This window comes from Fusarium phalaenopsidis (assembly GCF_050370095.1).
Source record: "Fusarium phalaenopsidis strain FUZ10S chromosome Unknown contig_32308, whole genome shotgun sequence".
In the NCBI taxonomy this organism is placed as follows: Eukaryota; Fungi; Ascomycota; class Sordariomycetes; order Hypocreales; family Nectriaceae; genus Fusarium; species Fusarium phalaenopsidis.
In genome coordinates this window covers 273,236-295,220 of record NW_028145402.1, presented here as the reverse complement: position 1 = coordinate 295,220, position 21,985 = coordinate 273,236, and the positions used below count along the sequence as shown (strand labels likewise).

At 51.6% G+C, this 21,985-nt stretch overlaps 6 protein-coding genes across 6 annotated transcripts; 2 read left to right on the top strand and 4 right to left on the bottom strand.

Moving 5' to 3' along the window:
• Window positions 1-2,683: 2,683 nt before the first annotated feature.
• On the bottom strand, window positions 2,684-4,274 carry LRP88_11457 (lipid-binding SYLF domain-containing protein; the record flags this gene model as incomplete). The annotated part of the gene is made up of 2 exons (XM_083247883.1): window positions 2,684-3,993; window positions 4,070-4,274. The coding sequence occupies 2 exons, from the start codon at window positions 4,272-4,274 to the stop codon at window positions 2,684-2,686; spliced, it is 1,515 nt and encodes a 504-aa protein (XP_083096390.1).
• Window positions 4,275-6,033: 1,759 nt separating this feature from the next.
• LRP88_11456 (1-pyrroline-5-carboxylate dehydrogenase) lies at window positions 6,034-7,962 on the top strand (the record flags this gene model as incomplete). Its single annotated transcript, XM_083247882.1, has 5 exons — window positions 6,034-6,153; window positions 6,205-6,312; window positions 6,362-6,657; window positions 6,713-6,781; window positions 6,843-7,962. 5 exons carry the CDS (start codon window positions 6,034-6,036, stop codon window positions 7,960-7,962), a joined length of 1,713 nt encoding a protein of 570 aa, XP_083096389.1.
• Window positions 7,963-8,323: 361 nt separating this feature from the next.
• Window positions 8,324-9,715, bottom strand: LRP88_11455 (metal-dependent hydrolase family protein; the record flags this gene model as incomplete). The annotated part of the gene is made up of 1 exon (XM_083247881.1): window positions 8,324-9,715. One exon carries the CDS (start codon window positions 9,713-9,715, stop codon window positions 8,324-8,326), a length of 1,392 nt encoding a protein of 463 aa, XP_083096388.1.
• A 4,904-nt stretch (window positions 9,716-14,619) lies between these two features.
• Window positions 14,620-16,284, top strand: LRP88_11454 (amino acid permease/ SLC12A domain-containing protein; the record flags this gene model as incomplete). Its single annotated transcript, XM_083247880.1, has 1 exon — window positions 14,620-16,284. One exon carries the CDS (start codon window positions 14,620-14,622, stop codon window positions 16,282-16,284), a length of 1,665 nt encoding a protein of 554 aa, XP_083096387.1.
• Window positions 16,285-16,516: 232 nt separating this feature from the next.
• Window positions 16,517-18,739, bottom strand: LRP88_11453 (NADPH--cytochrome P450 reductase; the record flags this gene model as incomplete). The annotated part of the gene is made up of 3 exons (XM_083247879.1): window positions 16,517-16,531; window positions 16,587-16,865; window positions 16,916-18,739. The coding sequence occupies 3 exons, from the start codon at window positions 18,737-18,739 to the stop codon at window positions 16,517-16,519; spliced, it is 2,118 nt and encodes a 705-aa protein (XP_083096386.1).
• Window positions 18,740-19,752: 1,013 nt separating this feature from the next.
• LRP88_11452 (uncharacterized protein) lies at window positions 19,753-21,654 on the bottom strand (the record flags this gene model as incomplete). Its single annotated transcript, XM_083247878.1, has 9 exons — window positions 19,753-19,978; window positions 20,032-20,513; window positions 20,561-20,683; window positions 20,736-20,808; window positions 20,858-21,098; window positions 21,152-21,204; window positions 21,261-21,353; window positions 21,410-21,421; window positions 21,473-21,654. The coding sequence occupies 9 exons, from the start codon at window positions 21,652-21,654 to the stop codon at window positions 19,753-19,755; spliced, it is 1,485 nt and encodes a 494-aa protein (XP_083096385.1).
• Between the last annotated feature and the right edge of the window lie 331 nt (window positions 21,655-21,985).

Here is a 21,985-nt window from a genome sequence, read left to right as displayed (position 1 = left end):
GTCTTTTGTCGTTTCCCAGTAGGCCAGGTAAATACGACCAGGAGTCGGTCTAGTAATGCCGCTAATCCTCCGTTGCTTCGGACTCCGCCTAGAGACTTCTTTTTCTTTGACTTCAGATCCATCATTAGATTCGTGTAATCGCTTCTTCGGGCTCGGTTTCCCATCCACTTTGCATTCGGAAGCTTTCTTGCTAGCCTGGGTGACCGCGAGAGCAACGGAATTATTCTTCTCAGCCAACTCAGCATGGCAATCCACAACCTCGACGCCAAAATGCTTGACGACTTCCAGGCTTGTCGGGTACCATGGCAACCCATGCTTGCTGCCTTTGAGATGCGCTGCTGCGCCTCTTAACGCAGGATGTTGAAAAGCTTTCTGATGCTCGTCACAGCGCAGAATATACCACAGCCCGTCAGAAGATGGAACCTGCACGATAAAATGTTTAACCGCGGCATTTCCATCCTGAAATACCTCATCAAATGTTACGCGTCTCTTTGCATGTGATTGCTGCCTCCGCGGACGCAAGTTATGCTTCCCTCGTCAGAATAGTCACCAACATGATCGCGACAAACTTACTCCTACAGGGGCGCAGACAATCGTATCCTCAACGTGAGAATCGGATGCGTCGGATGGTGGTGATGGACTTGGCGGAACTGGTGTTATCTCGCTTTTCTGTTGGGGAATCGGATCCTGGGTGAGACCCGGGGAAATGGGAGAAATTAGGACTGTTGGTCGGCGGCCAGGGCGGTCCAGGAGCGTCATTTTCTCGGCGGCATGGCCTGAGCAGGCATCAAGCGCCATTGTTCAGAGGTTTGGTTGTCGGCGGTGAAAAAGGTGTGGAATTAGACGTCTCATCGAGATGGGGGAGGAGCATTATCTTTATCACACCAAGCCCGGAGAACCCGACTAAAAAAATATTCCAAAAATTGATTCATCATAGGCTTGTCATGTCCATCATAGCTCGTAATTAACTCATCACCCTTGCTTAAACGAGGGTTGGGACTTTGCTTCGCCATCACACAACCAACGACATCTTGGGCCGTCAGGGCATCGCTATTGGGCGAGCTGCCCCTTTGCGGGGCAGATCATCGCGCTGCAGGTAACCAATGTCATGTGTGAGATGGGTCCAATGACTGGGGATGGCATCAGGGGACCCCTGATCTGACAGGGTCGTTGAGCGAACTTGGCCGTCAATTCGGCGAATTAGTTGCGACATGCATGAGGACGGTAGGAGAGAAGAGGCTATAGTAGAGTAACAGGACTAATGGGGAAATAAAGTGTGGAATTTAGGGATATCTCTCTCCTTTGAAGCTCTCAGCACTTCTCAAAGTCAGCAATCACCCCATTTTACGGCACTTCTGTTGGCCGTTGGTTGTCTTCTTAGTGGCTGCTGGTGGCAACACACACCGACAGGGATCCCAGTACGCGACGATATCTGTGCGTGTGGGACGTTGCTCACTCATGATTCAGGACAAGGTTCGGTCTAGACTCGTATCGGCTGGCCCGTGACAAGGCGGGGGTGATGGGAAACCCCCAGCCGAATGCTTGCTCGAACCGGTATCAGGTTGAGGTTATACTTTGAGACCAATACAAAAGGAGTGAGACAGGCACGACAGGGTTCCGCAACCACACTCGGTATGAGCTGATGTGAATACTCTTTTTGGCTTATCATTATGACAGCGCCAAGAGAGGGTAACGGTCACAACACCCACTGACACATACCGTACAGCCATTAATGGGTGTGCTTTGGGGGACGAATTATGGCTACTCTCAGTTGAATCACCGGTAGGGCTATACTTGGCGTTGAAACCAAAGCCAAGAAGTCACAATTTGCATCAGAAATGACAGGGCCTATCGGAGAATATTACTCTATTAGTTGATCGTCCGTCCCCATATCTTCCCACCCGCACTCCGATTTGTTCATCTCCATCTCACAGCTACCCTAGGACGCAAAAGGATCATCGGCGAAGCTACACGGGCATTAGAGGGGGCACACAATATTACTGGACGGAGATGATGCGCAGCTTACAAGGTGTTTCCGAAACCGTCGTCGCAGACGGTCCTACCCTGGACTTGAGTGCATCCTGCTCCTCCGAGTACGAGGCGGCCGCCTGGACCTCGATTGATGCCTTGGGGGGTTGGGGCAGCGATGGCCAGAGAAGAGAAGAGGAGATAAACGATGGCTGAGCACTTCATCTTGACGGTGTGGTTGAGGGTGGATGTTGAAGGTGGAGGTGAATGTGAAATTGAATGAGAGACGTTGGTGTTATAGAGCAGGACCGGCCTGGGAGAATTTGAAGATGATGAGATAAGTGATCTACACTGGACTGAAGATTTAAAATTTGGGCGCAATCATTTGGGGCTATATACTATTTTCTTGGATTCTTTGTGACATCCCAGGGTGTATTCTTGGCGGCCTGAAACGTTGATGGGACAACCCCTTCGTTTCATCAAAGCGGCTGAAAACAAGCGAGAATCAAAACAGCACGTCGTATTCATCACTGGACGCGTCGTAAATGTCATATATATTTATTCGGTCTATAAGTACAGTAATACGGAAACCAAAACGCATGTCTTTGAAGCGACCTGTAGCCAACCCTGACGCCGTTCCATTCGCCTCTTTCATTTGTCTCAACAACGCTCTCAAACTGAACGACAATCAAAATTCATCAATAAAACACATCAATCACTTCGCTTCAGTGTCTTTGAGACTGACATCCTCAAACTCGAGGTTGGCTGTGGAGGCTCTTGGTGGCAGTGGCGGCGGCACCCTTGTCGGAGTTGCGCTCCGAGGCTGGGTCTTTTCATCATTGGCTGCTGAGAAATTGTATTCTTCTTCATGGTGAATAATACCAGTCTCTTGGGCACTCCATGGATTTCCGTTGGTGTGGTGATATGGACTGTTGGCATAGTCCATCTCGGCGACATCTTCGTAGATGCTCCGCTCGTCATCCTGCGCTCCATACTTCAGGCTGTCGGGGGTGCTTGCGATTGAAGTGACGACGACAGGATCTGTCTGTGTTCCAGCCTCGGACGTTGTGTAGCTTACTTCCGTGCTTAATCTTGACTTGGGTGATGACGCGAAGCTGTCGCGATTGCTCTTGACTGCTGTCTCCATGCTCCGTCGGAAGAATTTGTTGTAGACTGGACTTGTTGGGCTGGGGTTATACTCAAATTGTTGACTTGATGGCCTCGAGTGTGTTGCAGCCTCACGGATCTCGAGACCTTCCTTCTCCAAGGCGAGCACACCGTATGGATCTGGATCCTCGGGGTCTGGGATACCAAAGATTTTCCCCTCGCCTGGAGCGTCGACGTCGACATCGCCTGGTGCAGGTTGACCTTCTAGCTCTTCCATGAGCTCTTCATCAACATCTGTGCGACCTTCTGCAGCCTTCAACGTCTCCATCAACATCTTGATCTCCGGTGGCGGATGACGCGCTTTTCCAGCCAAGATGTCAGCGACGCGTATCTCCTCGCCGTAAAAGCGCGCATTCTCATCCGTCCGTTCAATAATGATGGTACCATCGACTTGAACACCAGCATAAAACCCTCGTGACTTGAGATAAGTGAAAACAGGCCTGTTGACCTGCTTCCACTTGCCGTCATTCTCCAAAACGCCACCGGCTCCGACGGGTCCGGCGACAGCGCTGATCTCGCCACCCAATGTCGCCCGAATCTTTGTAAACGCCTCAAGCGCCTTGCGATTGTTAATAACCACAACACAATCGTAAATGTCGACTCCGACGAGGAATCCAAGTCCGGCTGTGTGGAGCATGATGCCCGAGGGAGGAGACCAGGTGCCGTCTTCTTTGCGGGCTACCAGGACGCCGGATCCGCCGGCTCCGGAAACCCAGAGGCCGGTGCGCATTGTTGTGAAGATTGCGAGGCCGACCGCGTTTTCTATGACTTTTTGAGGAATCTTTTTTAGGACTCGTTGTTTTTGCTTGGGTCCTGCTTGGTCTGCTGGTTTTTCTTCTTCAGTGTAGAAGCCATCCTCTGTCGTCATTGTCAGCTCAGCTCGCTCTGACATGAAGGGTGTCATCTCAATGAGGCTCGGATGAGGTATACTCACTGCAGAATGATCTCAAAATCCTGGCTGCCTTGTCGCTCTCCTTATCCAACGTCGTAGGCCAAAAAGCCTCACTCCCAATCCGATTCGAGAGTCTATTTATGGGCGCACCCAGCTTATCAGCCCATCCCCATACCTTGTCGAACCCCTTCTTGCTCTGGGTCTTGGTCTTGTCCCAAGACGGCAACTTTGACGTGACTTTTTGCATCGTGAATGATGGTATGAGTGTGTGAAAATTGATCGATAAAGGGCTTGCGTGGCCATGCCCGCCTTTATACGGGACGCGAAGCTTCCGCCCGTTCCGAAAGGTTGACGCTACATTCCCCAGCTGGCCTATGACATAACGCCTCGCAGTCGCCAGCTGCAGAGAAACTTGGAAGTCCAAGGTAAGATGCACATGATCCGCAACGTCTTTGATAGGTTGGTTTCTAGCACTTTGACAAATGCGCCCACGACAATTGTACGGAACGATCTGTGGCGGATAGTCCGGATCTAATTCTGCGTCTACCTCTGGATTCTTCAAGAGACCAATGACGCAACTGGCCGAGTTATTACTAATTAGTAGTTAATAATTCAACTACAAGACACCCAAATGCTTTTGAATCACCACTTTTTCGGGTAGAGAAGCATGGATTGGACTCCAAGAAATGGGGACCTAGCCTCCGTCATAGGCCGAAGGCTTTGTTTATGACGGCGCAGCCAGCAGCAGGTCAACCTGCTCTTTGCCAACGTCATCGAGCAAACCATCAACTACTCCCCCCCAACCTGCGAATTCGATAAGATCATGAACTTGACTATTGCGGCTTGTGATGCCTTGGATGGAAAGTCAAACGGCGTCGTCTCACCGACCGATCTCTGCAAACTCCATTTCGACATTGACGACGTTGTTGGGGAGACTTATTCATGCGACGCGGTTGAGTCCAACGGGTGACTACGAAACCACGTTGTCAAGAGCGCTGCCACACTGGCGCAGAGCGACAAAGTCACGGCCCAAGCTGCAAAGCTGACCAAGACGTATCTGGACGGGCCTCATGAGTCGGACGGCCGCCGCATCTATCTCAGCTCTCAATTCAGCTCGGGCCTCACCGACGCGTATCAACAGTACAACAAGGACACTAAGAGCTGGGAGTTGGTATTGGCCTCGCTGGGATCCGAGTGGGTAGCTGAATTTTTCAACCTCCAGGACAGGGCCCTGCTAAGCGACTTTGACAACGTCACATACGATGGCTTCTACCGCTTGTTTTTGATCCCCAGCGGAGCACATTGCAGCCCAAACCCTAACCAGCCAGGAGGCGGATGGCCACGGGATACTCTGCAGACGGTGATTGACTGGGTCGAGAATGGAGAAGCACCTCGGAGGTTGAATAGCACGGGTGGGATTGAAGAGGTTTGCCGTTGGCCGCTGGGGTCGTTGTGGTCGAACGATGGCACAGATTTTGAGTGTACCGATGAGCAAAAGTCGTTGGATACTTGAATGTACGCGTTTGAAGCCTTCAAGGTGCCTATTTTCTAGCCTCGAGCACCGTTTCTGACAATACTACAACGACACCCACCATGTGCGCTACACAATGGAGCAAATAGGTTGAATAGATTTATGGTCTTGATAGAATAGGGTTGCTTGGTTCAATGAACAACTCAGAATACACAACTGCAGTCCTCGCGTAAAATTGTGAGAAGACGGGACGGTGAGATCCGCGGCGACTATTCGAGTGGGTCATGGATAGACTCCGGCCGGCAAGAAGCCGAGCTGTGAGGAACTTGGCGGGAGTTTTCGGCAGCCCCACCTCGCCGGATTGAGGTTCGGTACTCGGCCCGCCGCCGAGTAGACTCGGATTGGCCCGGCTACCTCTAGGTGCCTATGGAGGTGGCTTTAGATAAATGCCCCTCGAATGAAAGCTTGCCAACAGCAGTAGCAGAAGGAAAAGTCAGGAGCTATTGTGCAATTCTGATCAGTGTAGTCCTGTAAAATGTCTTTGCAACTCATCAACCGAGCTCGTCGTGCTCATGGCCCTCTGACCCAGCGGTTGGTGGCACCAGCCAGGGCATTTGGCACGTTCAAGACGCCGCCCATCCGCAATGAACCCAACGTATGTAAGAAGCTGTGTCATCTTATGGTCCTTACTCACGAAAAGCCCTAGCCATCCTACGAGAAAGGAAGTAAGGAACGTCAGGAGTTGCAGAAGGCTCTCCAGTCGCTCAAGCAGAAACTGCCGGTTAAGCTGCCACTAGAGATTTCTGGTCAGAATGTGAGCGAAAAAGCCTTTCATCTTCTCCTGCATGCTGATTCGCGGTCAGGTTAAGCACAGCTCAACAGCCTACCAGACAATGCCGTCTTCTCACCAGATAGTGCTGGCCGAGTATCCCCTGACAACATCGGAGCAGGTCTCGGAAGCCATAGAGTCCGCTCTGGAGGCTAAGAAGAAGTGGCAAGACATGTCTTTCAACGACCGTGCTGCCGTCTTCCTCAGGGCTGCTGAGTTGATTGCGAGCAAGTACCGCTATGAGATAATGGCTGCGACTATGCTGGGACAGGGCAAGAATATCTGGCAGGCAGAGATTGACTCGGCCGCTGAGAGCTGCGATTTTCTCCGGTAAGAAGACGCACCCATGTGCCGTGGGTAAGATCCACGACTGACTCTGTCCAAGATTTAATGTGCACTATGCTGCTGAGCTATTGAAGCAACAGAACACCATGAACGATGCTGGTGTATGGAAGTAGGTTTTCTGGGTTTAAAAACATAGGCAGTATCAAGGATGGATACTAACAGGAGAACAGCCGAACAGAATATCGTCCTTTGGAAGGATTCGTCTACGCCATCAGCCCCTTCAACTTCACCGCCATCGGAGCAAACCTGACGGTCGCCCCGGCGATCATGGGCAACGTGGTCATCTGGAAGCCCTCCGACTCGGCAATCTATTCCAGCTGGCTCCTGCAGAAGATTCTTCAGGAAGCTGGTCTGCCCAAGGGTGTGATCCAGTTCCTGCCCGGCAACCCAGAGACAGTCACGGATGCCGTGCTGAAGCATCCCGATTTTGCTGCCCTGCACTTCACCGGCTCAACTGATGTGTTCCGTTCCTTGTATGGAAAGATCGCTGAGGGAGTTGCCTCCGGTGCGTACGTGAGCTACCCACGTATCATTGGTGAGACGGGCGGAAAGAATTTCCATCTAGTCCATGGAAGCGCGGATATCCGTAATGCTGTCGTCAATACCATCCGAGGCGCCTTTGAGTATCAAGGCCAGAAATGCTCAGCCACGTCGCGCCTCTATGTTGCTGAGTCAGTATGGCCCGAGTTCAAGAAAGAGTTGATTGCCGAGACGGAAAAGATCCAGGTCGGATCGCCTGAGGATTTCAGAAACTTTGTCGGCCCCGTCATTCACGAGCGATCTTGGGAGAAGCTCGACTCTGTAATCTCCAAGGCCGAGGCTGACAAAGAAGTCACCGTTCTCGCAGGAGGACACACGGACAAGTCCGAGGGATGGTACATTCAGCCAACCATCCTCCAGACGACCAACCCACACCACGACATGCTCAAGACGGAATTCTTTGGACCCTTGCTCACGGTCTACGTCTATCCCGATGTCGAGTACGAGCAGACCCTGTCTCTGATTGACAAGTCCACCAAGTTTGCTCTCACAGGAGCTGTCTTTGCTCGTGACCAAGATGCCATCAAGGCCGCCGAAGAGGGCCTTCGTCAGTCTGCTGGAAACTTCTACATCAACAGCAAGAGCAGTGGCGCGGTAGTTGGTCATCAGCCTTTTGGAGGGTCTCGGGCTAACGGAACCAACGACAAGGCCACGAGCACCAACTTGCTCTCTCGCTTCACTAGCATCCGAAGCATGAAGGAGGATCTTGTCGGGGCGTACGAAGTTGACTACCCTTCCAACAGGGTGTAGATATGAAAGTGGAATATGTAGTATATGACAAATATTCTACCCGGAACTCTTTAAACTTGATTTGGAGACCCATCTGTGCATAGATAGACATGCCTCATCAACCAAGAATCCAGGATCTGCAGCACGGTAGCTCAGTCTCATATTGAGTTTTTGCAAAGTTTTGCTTGATGTCATTGGCGGACCAGGCCGTGATACTTCGCATGTGTCTAGAGCCCCTTCCTTATCGCAGTTGATGCCTTTTTGCCATTGGGAGACGTCGCCAAGATAGCTATACAGAAAAGAAATCAACTCTTCTAGCATCCGACGTTGCGCAGCACAGGCGGCCGATGATTAAGGTCAAGAGACACTCCAGGAAAGTCAATCAATTTAGATACACGTGGTCCGTAATCCCCCTTCCTTCCCCAGGCAGTGTAAAGTCCCTGCAGTTTACATCTTGGACGACATTCTCCAGCTTGCTTGCTACAGCCCGGCCTTCTTTGAAAATGGCTAAGAAGGACGAATTAGCATTATCTAGCACTGGGATATCCTCTAGAGGGTTACAAGCGAGTACAATAAAGTCGGCAAAAGCACCTGCTTTGATCTGACCTAGGCGGTTCGTCATACCCAAGTAAGCTGCAGCATTGGTGGTAGCTGACTGGAGAATGCTAGCTGCAGGGAGCACCTTGGACCTGATGCTAAACTCTCCCGATTGCAGCGGGTGGAGGACACTGAGCAGGTTTGAGCCGTAGCACATGGTGACAACGGCCTCGTGAAGGATCTTGAGCGATTCCAACCCAGACGCGAGAACTTGGCGGTTCTTGGCCTTGCCAGTCGGTGTCAACAAATTGTTGAAAGGTGACATGTCTGCCATCTCGTAGGCTTGGTACACGACGAGAGTGGGCGTCACCACAACATTCTTCTCTTTCAGATACGCGGCCGTTTCTGAGTCGACAAAGTTGCCGTGCTCGATCCCTCGGACGCCATTGTCCACAGCATGCCGTATGGCCTGTGGCGTGTATGCATGGGTGGTGACGTACTTGCCAGAATACCCGGCCGTGGTAGTGATGGTACGAATCTCCTCAGCGGTAAACTGTAGCATCGACAACGGATCCGTCAAGGTGGCCACTCCGCCGCCGCACATGATCTTGATAAAGTCTGCGCCACGACGTATCTCGTCGCGGACAGCCTCGAGGCACTGTGGTACACCATCACAGACTCGTGAAAGACCTGGAAGGTCGCCTCCGCAGCACTTATGCTGGCTGCCCTCGTGGCGGCTGCGGAAGTCGCCGTGGCCGCCTGTCTGAGACAACGCCTTGCCTGTGATGAATAGGCGAGGGCCCTTAACCAGGCCCTCTGCGATGGAGTCGCGAAGCCCAGCGTCTGCACCGCCAGTGTCGCGAACAGTAGTGAACCCGTGGAGGAGCATCTCGCGGGCGAGATACGCTGATCGAAATGCTAGTGTGCTGGCCTCGGTGGCGTACATGCCTTTCAATGTGACATCGCCAGGTGCCGCTGTTAAGTGGACGTGACAGTCAATGAGTCCTGGGCAGATGTAGTGGTTGTGAAGATCTACCGTGGTGATTCTTTGATTACTGGGTGTGGGTGGTTCAGCTCCATTCTTCCAGACACCAGTGATGACACCGTCTTCGACTTGGAAAGACGCTCCGTAGTGCACCTCCGCTACCTCGGGGTCAATGATATTGGCGTTGGTGTACAGAACAGCTGTTGTCGGCGACGAAGGCTCCCACGGCCTTTGCTTGATAGCACTGGGCATTTAGGATGGTTGGCGGGAGATTGTTAAAGTCATGAGGGACTGAATTAGCTCGTTGTGGCGCAATTGGGGATATAGGTCCTTCATTTGTGTCGAATGAATATGATTCAAACGCCCATGTATCTAAGGGATGTAGTACGTACAGCATGTCGGCAATGTATCTCCCAGCTCGGATTTGAGAGGTCGGATATCTGCCCTTGCGCGTGTCAGCTTGCCGAGACTCGGTGTTGGGCCGAGCCATCTCATTTTAGCCCTGAGGACCTCTGTCTGCGACGGGAATGAATTGAGCGCCGAATACGCGAGTCCCGCTTTCCATCACTGGTAAATGTGACAGAGACCCGCGGTCGGGTTCGTTATCGACCTAACCAACGACACGAAGTAGGTTCGCTGATGGTACACATCGTAGGACAGCCCTTAGGCTGCTAGTTGGTATCTGCGCCTTGAAACGCATCCTGTTTCATCCCCTCTCCGGGAGCCGTAACCTCGGTTTCTCTGCAGACTCGGCCACACGGGGCGGCGCCGAGCTCCGTCTCAGCGGATGAATTGCCGTCGGCTTGATCCGAGCTACGGTATCCGTTGATACGTAAACAGAACCCCATTTCCATACCTGAACGCCTCCCTGTCCATTTCATGCGGATCGGTCGTGGATGCCTGCCATCATTCCCACCATTCGTTCCCCTGAAACGGTAGACTCAGCGCAACACCACGTCACAATCTCCTATGTTTAGTCCTGCTCCAATTAACCAGAGACATTCACCAAAGCAAGCCGCCCGAGAGGGTCTTCAAGTCATTCGAGAACACTATAACCACCCTTTTCGGCTAAAATCTGTTCACCGTCCTGGTTTAAGATGCGAAATCATCCACAAGAAGAGAGGATGTTCAGCCCGTCGGCACCCGCCCGTTTAAATAACGACCTTAGCCCACCTTTCGCCCAAACTTTAATTACTACGCTTTTCCTGTAATGGCGCTGAAAGTCAAGATCCCCCACATCATATTGCTCCTTCTCAAACCAGACGCCACACACTCTGCAAACAGCCTGTCCTATCGGCCTTTTGAAAAGTCCATCGGCCTGGTGGACACTCCGTTGGCTCCGCTTATCAAATACTCCGTATATCCGGTGGAATAGAGCAACGGAACCGACCTTCCAGTCAACACGCAGTTCACCAACATCTGCGATTATATATAGGCCGCCCAATAGTAGCTCATCAATAACTAAAACCTGTCTTTATACCTGTTTGGATACTCACTATCCAGCCCCTTGTGCTTCACTATGGCTTCTCAGGAGAATCATCTGAAAGTAGCAGTCCTTGGGCCTTCAGGTCAGTGCGGCCGATGTGTAGTTGACGAGCTCTTGTTACGCGGCCACGACGTTGTCGGTTTATCACGAAATCCTCCCCAGACATGGCTAGAAGCTTCCAGACATGGAGGCAGTTACCGGGCCGAGTCAGTCGACATCCAGGACATACCAAAATTATCGTCAGCATTTTCGGGCGGCTTCGACAGCATTGTGTGTGCATTCGCGCCACCTTTGTCTGATATGAACAACCTTTATGAGAATGGCGTAGAGGGTCACGCGAGAATCAAGACGGCATTGCTTGCCTCTTCGCATGAGGGTTCATTTATCATCATTGGTAAGTGACGTAATAACATCCATATGAACAGGTGGTCTGACGGTCTTGTAGGAGGTGCTGGCTCACTTCATTGCGCAAATCGAAAGCAGCTGGCAGACCAGGCCGACTTCCCTTACAGTTGGTGGTAGGTCATTACCGGGGGTAGTGAACAGCTTATTTATTAATCGTAATAGGTACTCTTGGCCGGATGAACACCTTAACTACATGCGCGTTAGAACTGCTGATCACTCGGCCACGCTCCTATCATGGTTCATAAGCGGTTTCATGCACGCTAGAAATAATATCGAGAAGCCAGGACGTAAGTAGCTTTGAGAGCAAAGTTATGCAATGAGGTTAGCTGACAAGCTGAGCTAGTCTTTTCCTGGTTCTTCCGACCAATTGCTCGATTGTACTTGGCGATGGCCAGACGGAATTTGAATAGTCCCCAACTTCGTGGTCTGATCACTAGCTCGCGCATAGCGCTTGCGATGTGGCAAGGCGTCCAAGGGAAAAAATGGTCATTTCTTTCACCCCCAGGCCTTCTGCGGGACAAAGGTTTGCAGCATGCCCTGATTGAGGGGTCATCAACACAATACTAACATGCAATGGCGTTATAGGAGTCCGTACTGGGAAATATGATGTGCATATCGATAGTCCCGATGACCCTGCAATTATTGCAGTTGAGAAGGGGATCTACAATGAAGACATGGCGGTTGCTATCGTGGATGAGGCTGAAAGTAACCGTCATACTTTCCTCCATTGGAGTTGCGTGGGACAGATAGACCTAAAGGAATGGTAATTTTACCTTATAACAATCATGTGTTTTTTCAGGAGTTGTTCCATCTTGATCAGGGCCCTATGGGTTGCTTATCGCTTATCTCCAGATGGGAGGATTGGTCCGGTTGGTCCTGTGGCAAGGGACTCGCTCTCTGAGAAGTCATCCTTTCGATACACATACTGAGATGGCTCGTATGGTCATAAGAGAACAAGATACCGGTTTATCAGTGGATGGAATCGGTGTAGGAAATGGGCAGCTATAACCTAGGGCAAGATTGAGCAAGTTGAACACTTTGAGTCGATTGTAACACATGCGTAATTCCATCCTCATTTCTATCAAAGCACCTCAAAAAGCCACGTTCTATGGCCTTGGTCAAAACGGCCAAGGGGTCGACAAAGAATCTCTTCCAAGATCAAGCGCTGAGACATACTGCGGCTTAGCACTGAACTAGCAGGTTAGACTGACACTAAATTACTGTTTATACACACACACACACACACACACACACACACACACACAACGCCCAAATGCTATACCCACGGGAAAGACTCGAATGAAGTTGGGATATGCGCCTCAAAGCACGGCACGAATCTCTTTGTTGAGTACACACCCTAGTCCAAATGTCGGCACAACTCGAACACACCGGATAAGCCCCGCAGATGGAAACTCCGCCTTGACCCTGGACGCCTTCTCCCTCCACGAGCTGCTCCGGCCACTGTAGTAGTCCAAGCCAACAAGATGTGCCGGGGTCGCGATACTCTGCGCCAACATTGGCACCGTCATCTGAGAAATTATCCCCTTCATGTGCTGGCTTGCTGTGATGAAGTCTGGGACGGTATCAGCTAACCAGGGGGCTAGGCAGAAGGACCCAAATATTGTAGCTGAATCCCTCACCAAAAACGCCGACACCGCCGCTTTGTAAGACTGAGATGGCATGGTGACGGTCTTGCTGTTTAGGTTGGCACTCCCATACATGTTGGCGAACTTCAGGTCTTTCCAGATACCGAGGGGTACGTTAACTGCCGTTACGGACAGGAACGTAAGGGTTCCCATTGAAATTTGGCTGACCTCATCTCCGAGGGTTTCTGACATGTTGGCAACGCCAAAGGTGGCGGAGTACAAACCGCAGACCAGGGTGAAAGGCCGACCGAGCATGAACTTCTTTGGATGGAGGACGGCGCAGGCAATATTGTCCTTCAATGCACCGGTCAATGATTTCTGGCCTGATAGTTTCTCGATGACAGCGCTTTTGAATCGTTATTAGAGGCCAATCAAGTGTTTTCCTCTGGCAACTTGCCGGTCTATGATGGTGATGGCTGGCGTAAGCAATGCTGCGGAGACGACGGCAGCAACAGTATCGCCAGCGAGTTTCTTCCAGAGCGGAGTTCCATGGCTATCCTTGGTAGTTTGGTGAAGGGGGCCGGGGCCACTTCTTCCCATGTCGGTGTCGGAGTCGCCTTCCCACCAAGTTGAGAAGGCATGCTCAAGATACATGGTGGAATAGTCTGGGACTTAATTATTCGGTTCATATTGAAGTAATTGATCTCTTTATGGCTGAAGATATGTTGTTCTTTCCATCCGACATCGCCATAGAGCTCGGTGGCGGGAAAACCGTCATTTCTCTTCATGGGCATGAACGGACAACTGAGCCGTGTTGCTCAAACCCTCGGGCTTGGCCCGACTTACGTATTCGCAACAGCTGGCCCAAAATGGCCATACTCGGATGTAAACCGGACTCATCCATGAACGGCATCCAGCCGGAGGTACTACCAGGATTCCGGTCACCAGCCGAGCATCGCTCTCAGAGTCTCTCCCGTCAACCGGGTAAGAACCGACGAACTTGCTTTTGAGTCGGTTCATTAACCCTCGCGCTTGTCCAAGGTCATACCACACAGTAATCTCCCTTAGTACACGTTGACTTGGCGGAGGCGGAGGACGCATGACCTTGGTAGCATTTGTTCATTTGGAGCTTATCGTGAATGGTCTTCTTCATATTTGTAAATCTTGATCAGATAGTAACGATATGATAATAGTGCCGAGAACGTGATGGATAACGTTATCAAGCCCGCCCTATCTGTAAATACTCAGTGGAGCAAGATTGCGATGCCTCAGTCCATCCCTCAAAAGCCCATTGCTTCCTCGTGATACTCGGCACGTAGTAGAGATAGCCCCCTATGCCTGATTACTCGAGTTATTTTGAGCATGGGCCTCCATCCATTTCATTGTGGCGAGGTCTCGGCAGCCATCCGAGCTGTACTAGATGACCATTTGCAACCGCGCGGCCATGGGATGGCTCATCCAGCTATCAGTATCCCTGGCTAGACCTGACCTGATAGGACTACCCCTTGCAAAGTTCATTCAACTCCGCTACCCCAGATATGATGCTCAAATGCGGGGAAGCCCCTTGCCAGATAGGGTGCCCATGAGTCGTACAAATACCAGTCTCGCCTCTTCCTACACTTTACGACGATCACCCAGTTCTTTCATCTCTTCTTCTTCATACCATCAGTCAAACCATCATGACCAAAGACATCAACGTTGTCAATGGTGAAAAGTCGTCCGATCCTGGTCTCGCACATGATGCCGAGTCCTGCGCCCCTGGCCAGGTGGACTCCAGCCCTCTGCAGAGAACCGAAACGCACCGCAACATCAAGTCCCGCCACGCCCAGATGATTGCAATCGGCGGAACCATCGGCACTGGCCTCTTTGTCGGTATCGGCCAAGCCCTCGCCATCTCGGGCCCTCTCAACCTTCTCCTGGCCTACGTTACCATCTGCTTCTTCGTGTATTGCATCATGACGGCGACGACCGAAATAAGCTCATACCTACCGATTCCTGGGTCTTCGATGGCATACTACGGATCACGATTTGTCTCAAAGAGTCTAGGCTTTGCCATGGGCTGGTTTTACTTCTACTCCTTCGGCATTCTCGTCGCCTACGAGATCACGGCCGCAGCCCTGGTAATCGACTACTGGCCCAACCAGGTCCACATCGCAGTCTGGATCACCGTCATGCTCATCGTTATTGTGGCACTGAACTTTGCTCCCATCGGTGCATATGCAGAAACAGAGTTCTGGTTCGCATCAACCAAGGTCTTCATGATCCTCGGCTTGCTGATACTCTCGGTTGTTCTATGCTTCGGAGGAGCTCCAGCACAAGACGGCCGGCTTGGTTTCACATACTGGAAAAACCCTGGCGCTATGAACGAGTATCTCGTCGGTGGAGCTGCCGGAAGATTCTGTGCTTTCATCTACGCCTTGGCATTTTCCGTATTTTCCTTCAACTTTGGCCCTGAGCTGATCGTCATCACCGGAGGAGAAATGCGGGCACCTCGCAAGAACCTTCCCCGGGCAGCCAAGACCTTTGTGTACCGGTTGATCACCTTCTACATTCTGGGCGCTTTGGCCATCGGCATTATCTGTCGAAGCGATGCACCAGGCCTGCTAAGTGGAGGCAAGGGAGCCGCTGCCTCGCCCTGGGTCATCGCCATAAAAGACGCAGGAATCCATACGCTTGACAGTATCATCAACGCTGGTATCATCATCTCAGCGTGGTCGTCTGGGAACTCGTACCTTTACATGTCCAGTCGGTCCTTGTACTCACTCGCCATGGCAGGCAATGCGCCCTCCATCTTCAAGCGTTGTACCGCCTGGGGTCTTCCCATCTACGCCGTCATGGCAAGCTCGCTATTCGGACTCCTGGCTTTTCTCAACGTGTCGTCCGGTGTTTCGTCCGTCTTTACCTGGCTCATCAACTTGACCAACACAGCTGGCTTCACGTCATGGGTCTGCTGCAGCATCATTCTCCTTCGTTTTCGCAAGGCTTGTGCAGCTCAAGGTGTCACCGATGTGCCCTTCCGCTCTCGGCTCCAGCCGTACGTGTCGTACGCCTGCATCGTCTTTTTTACATGCCTCCTTTTCCTGAATGGGTTCGGAGTGTTCTTCCATGGAAACTGGTCGACTTCCTCTTTCCTAACATCTTACATCGGGTTTCCCATCTTCATCACCATATACTTTACGCACAGAATCTGGAAGAGGAAGGATGCTTGGATCATTCCCTCATCTCAAGTGGACCTTACGACTGGCCTTGACTACATTCTTGCCCTAGAGTCAATTAACCTAGAGTCAAGACCTAAGGAAAAGTCGAACCGAGTTGTTAGCGCATTCAAGAGGGTCCTCAACTGATGTCTTGTGTGCCAAGGATCTCCTGGCGTATCAAGTGCTGTCTTTTCGGGAGTATCACGTTGTAAATTTGGTTCACTTCTCGTCTTTTAGTCAATTCCACCGCTCCTTCACGCTTCCATAAACACTACTGCCATGCATGAAATCGCTTGAAATCCAGTGTTCTCACCGGACTTATGGTGCCCTGGGTCAAGGGACTATTCCCAAAGCCATCTGATAGGTAATCTTTCGTTGCTTACCATACATCTTCCTGAAATATTCATCAGTCCGTTATATTTGAAAACACAGAGGACATCAATACACACCTGATATCTTCTAGAAGCCTTCATAACTTTCAGTATGTTCTCAGCCGTGGCCTTGGGGATTAGCCGCTGCTCAGAGACGACCTGGACCAGGACTTCCTTCACCGCAATGGCCATGTTTGCGGCATCGCCACACACGTAGACGCTTGCGTCCTCCTCCAGGAGCCTGTTGACCTGGGAAGCCCGCTCCTTCAGCCGATGCTGAACATACACCTTGGTAGGCCCTTCTCGAGAAAATGCCGTCGTAACCTCAAAGTCGAATTTCGGTAGTTTCTTGAGGTCCTGCTACGGCGTTAGCATCTACTTAAGTGGAGGCCCGGGGCCCTACGTACCTCCCACTCAGATTCGTACAGGTAGTCCTCGCTCCGGCGCCTGCACCCAAAGAAGAGAAGCGTGCGCCCGACCGGTTGACCCAGGGCTGCCAATCGTGCACGCTCATGGATGAACGCACGCATGGGAGCGATGCCGGTGCCTGGGCCAATCAAGATGACTGGCTTTGAGGAATCGCAAGGCAACCTGAAGTTGGATGAGCGAACATAAATTGGCAAACACACGCCGCCGTATCTTCTCTTCGGACCCATCAGCTCGTATAGAGAACCGGCCTTCGCGTCCCCATCCTGATGGTGTTTTAGTGCGAGGAGGTAGTTGGTTGAGACTCCTTTGAAGGGATCTGCTCGGCCAGGGATGACCTGGTTCTCCACAACTGCCGTGATTGAAATGGTGTCTGGCTGCATTAAAGAAGACGAAGAGATGGAGTAGTAGCGAGGCTGAAGTTTCGGGAGACCCTCGATCAAGAGTGAGAATGGGATCTTATCCCACTTATCACCACCGCTGGCGATGTTCAGCGCCCTGGAAAGATTGTATTGCATCTTGCCGACTTTTTCATGGAAGTAGTCCCTGTCTTGGGCGAGCCTGGCTAGCTCTGTCTCTGCTGCTTTGTTTGGAGCAAAAGCGACCAGCCTGCTGAGGAACTGGCGAGACACTGGCGCACAAATCTCCAGGCGATAACAGACGATGGCGTCGAAGGTGGTGGGCGTGGGAAAAGGGACTTTGGTCGTTGAGTCGATTGGTTCAATGCGAACAACCGTGTCCTTCTGCCCCTCAAGACCGAAGACGCGTAGAAACTCGTCAACTTCGATGGTGGCGTTCATGGGCCAGACGGCGATATGATCACCAGTCTGGTATGTGAGGCCAGAGCCCCTGATGTCGATTTCTAGGTGCAGACAGTTCCGACTGGTGCCGGAAAGGAGCTCCATAGACTTTGCAACGGACGAGATGTATGGATTCTGTGCGTTGAAAGGCCCTTTGATGACTCCCTTAAGATGCCTGTCGTTGGGCTCGCCCGCGTAGACTTCAGAGGAGGCACTGGTTAACCCAGGCTCTTTGACAAGCTCAAAGATGGGCTCGTAGACCGCTTCCTGCTGGTGCAGTCCCATGTGGCTAGCAAGTGCAGCCCACATACCGTCCTTCCAGGTGAGAAAGGCCTCCTCCAGGGTTCCTGAGCCGTCATCACCCTCTCCGGCTTGGCCGATTCTCTGAGCCCCCAGACTCTCGAGTATCCTGTTGACGTTTCTACCCATCAGGTTATAGTGCTCGTACGTGCTGTTTCCCAGGCCAAATATGATGAACTTGAGGCTACCCAGAGGTGGGCTTCGATCGTCGGAGAAGGTGGCATCGATGATAGATCTGTAGAAGTCGACGGCGTTGTCCGTGGGCTCACCCTCCCCGTACGTTGCAAGAACAAATATAGCAACGCTGTCCCGAGGGAACATATCCAGGTTGTCGTAGTCATAGTCCTCGAGGTCGGCAACCATCGTCTCCAATCCGTAGGAGCTCTTCCCTTCCTGGGCCAGTCGAGTGGCGTAGTCTTCTGCGTTGCCGGATTGTGACCCATAAAAGACGACACAGTTCTTTCCTGCCTTGTCCATCGCCTTAATGATATCTCTCGGGTTTTCTTGGACAACGGTGAGGAGTGTGTCGGCCTCGTGTTTGTTGCTTTGAGCCCAAGGCTTCCATTCCGTAAGGTAGCCCGCGGTACCGATGAGAATGAGGATAGAAACAATGGTGGAAAGAGGTTCGAGGAGAGCCGTGTTGTAAATCAAGCGTATCGAATTGGCCGGCTCTCGCAGAGTGTGGTTAACGCTACGAAAATCCATTTTAAGGGCACACTGCTACTGTGAAACTCGGAAAGAGAGGATTGTGAAAGTCGAAAGAAAGGTTGATGGTTTGGGTATTGAATTATTTCCAGTACTTGAAGTTTTTGGTCGGGATTGCCGTTAGAAGTGTCTTCTTGAAGGACGAATATGTACATCCTGAAGCCAGAAGACCGTGCTGTAAGAGGACGCACAGTCGAAGTCGCCAATCTCATGTCTTGATCGGAGCATTCCGGGCGTTTGTCTGTTCGTCCCTTAAACTCCCTACACACGGCATTCGGGCAAAGCTTCCCGTCCTTACCACGGAACCCGGAGCGGGCGGGGGCTGTTCCGGAGAGCAGCTTGATGTTACCGGTCCGGGTTGTGGGACCCGAGAGGGGCTATTACCGATAGCCAGCAACGGCCCGATCAACAAAGACAATGGCTATGCATGATTGAGAGCTGAAGAACCGGGGCAGATGAAACATTTGGGCTATCACGAGTAACCATGTCAACTGCGGATACGACATCTCGCTCAGCAAAGAGATATGGCTCGCTCGCTAAGTTCACAGTACATTGATACCAGTAGACTTGCGAGTTCTTGATTTTGTCTCTACTAGGTGACACGTAGCACAATATCTTGATACCTGATCAAAAAAGAATTGGCTGATGCATTAACGGCTTGAATGAGGGGCTATAGAACACAATAATCCACTAGGCCAACGGTAAAGGTAGAAAATACCTTCTGCTAATACAGAGGCAATTCCAGGTTACATATGCTGCTCAACAGAAGCAAGTGGAAAGCGTCAGGGTCATGAGTGAAGTATCTATCTTATGGGAGCACGATTACAACATCAAAATGAAATACACGCGAATAGTGTTGTATATAAAGTATTGTAAGAATAATACGTGCTTGAGAAGTTCGATGAGGGTTAGTGAGTATCAGATGCGGGCCCGGCCTCGATCACTCAGGCTGGCCTGACACCCAGAGCTCTCCCCTCTCGATTGCACATGACGAATCAGAACAAGCCATCCCCTCACTCCATATAGCGGAACTCCGGGTTTCGGTGACCGAGGGCCAGCTTCTCCTCCTCGGTTAGTCCCTGAATCCTGTCGTCCCTTCCACCCCTAGCACGAAGCTTGTTGTCGTAGACGCAGTGAGCAAGGCCAAAGCAAGCCAGACAGAAGCAGAAGCACTGTAGAGACAGGTTGATAGTATGACCGGTGTGGAAGAGTGGCGAGTCACGCGATAGGTAAGTCCAGCTTGACGGGGGCAGGTTAGTTCGGGAACATTTACGGATGCAGGGCTCACTCACGTAGACAAGACACCTCCCATACTTCCCACCATGACCATATAGCCACCGGCAACAGCCGCCACGGCAGGACTACCGGCGTTGTTGATACCCCAGCTGAGGAATCCACTGCTGGCGCCGAAGCACGCGATGGCGTTGAGGAATACAGCGGCATACTTGGCATCCGTGTTGGTTGAAAACCTTAGGATAGAGAAACCAATAATAGAGCAGGGCAGAATACCGGCCATAAAGATGCCTCTCTTGTTCGTCCGGTCGCTCAGGTAGCCGAGGGCAATGGTAACGCAGCATGCGACGAGGTATGGAGGCACCGACTTGAGCTGTGCCTCGGTCGAAGTCCAGCCAAACTCACGGAGAATAGTTGGAATGAAGGCACCAAAACCCTGGACAGCACTGTTGGTACAGAAGAAGCACCAGGCGCACACGTTGGTGTGGATGTTGAAGATGGCACGCCGCACATGCTTCCAAGTCACCTTTTCTTCACGGATCTGTGGAAAGTCAGATGTGATTTTTAACAGTTCTCACGCGTACATACGTGTGCATTCTCACGGAGGAGACGCTCAGCGGCGATGTAGCGTTGTCGGTCAGTCAAGAACTTGTATGTTCCGGGACTCTGAGGCATCAAGAATGGAGCGGCCATTGCAACGAGGATGGTGACCTGGTGGTTCACGCTGTTAGACAGTGGCTCGAATTTTGTGTCAGAAACTAACCAAGCCTTCAAAGAAGAAGATATTCCTCCACCTGTGAATAAGCATGGCACTGGCTCCCCAGGGCGGGATCTTGCTTGAAAACGGTCAGCAACGCCGATAGTGTGAGAAACAGGATGACCTACGAAAGTCCCGCAGCCAGGAGACCACCAAACGAGCTAGCCAGAGAGCTAGACGCGATGAAGATGCTCATACGGAAGAACAACTCCGTCTTCTTGTAAAAGCAGCTCAGGAAGAAGGCTGTTCCGGGCATGGCACCACCTTCAAAGATGCCCAGGATAGCTCTGACGACGAGCATGGAAGCGTACGACTCGACAAAGGCGGTGCAGAGAGAGACCATTCCGAAGCAGAAGACAAGGGCGGGCACTGGATCTTTGTTAGAGCTTCAACTCTTGGTGGGTTGATTGGGGCTTGCTTACAATACCATCGAGGGCCAACGTTCTTGAGGATGACGTTGCTGGGGATCTCCACACTGGCCATTTTTAGCAAGTCGAATCTATGGGGGGTTTGGAAAACTAAGCGACGTACGCCAGGTAGAAGATGAAGAAGACAGTCAAGAGAATGTTGTATCGGTAGCCGATGAGGTTGAGTTCGTCACTCATGCCCTCAATGCGAGCGTTGCTTGTGTGTGCGTCAGATCACTACCATTTATGAGGAAATAACTGAGGATAACCAACCCGACATTGGCCCTAGGTATTGTTAGCCATCTTTTAGAGCCGTGTGAAAGGAAACTACACTACCTGTCAATGGCACAGAGCATGTACAGCAGAGTCACCAAGGGCGTGATAGTAAAGTCAAACTTGCGCCTGACGGCAGCCTCTTCCTCGGGCGTCCAGTCAGCATCTCTTCCAATGATGGACCCATTGGCAATGTCAGAGGTTGGGGTCCCGGGTTCATCTTTGAACTGCATCTTGTCGGTCATCTTTACTGAAGCGGAGTGATGAGTTGGTGATGGAAACTTGGGGGATGGGGGTTGCAATCAGCAAAGCCAGAGAGGAACAACACCTCCTTGTCCCCGGTCGGAATTGATGCTTTTTAACTACACAACCGCCGTTCTACCAGCCGGCTATGTTACTCGACTGTCACAAGGCGCATTGCCAAGCTCGCGTAGATACCAGCCACGAGAGATAGCTACCCGGGATTGAGAAGTCTGGGGTCGGGAGATAAGACTGGCTCTCCCAATTACACGGTTCGCCTTGCACTGCGGGGATAAGATTAGATAGCCAGATCAATCCCTAGCTTCTGCGAGGGCT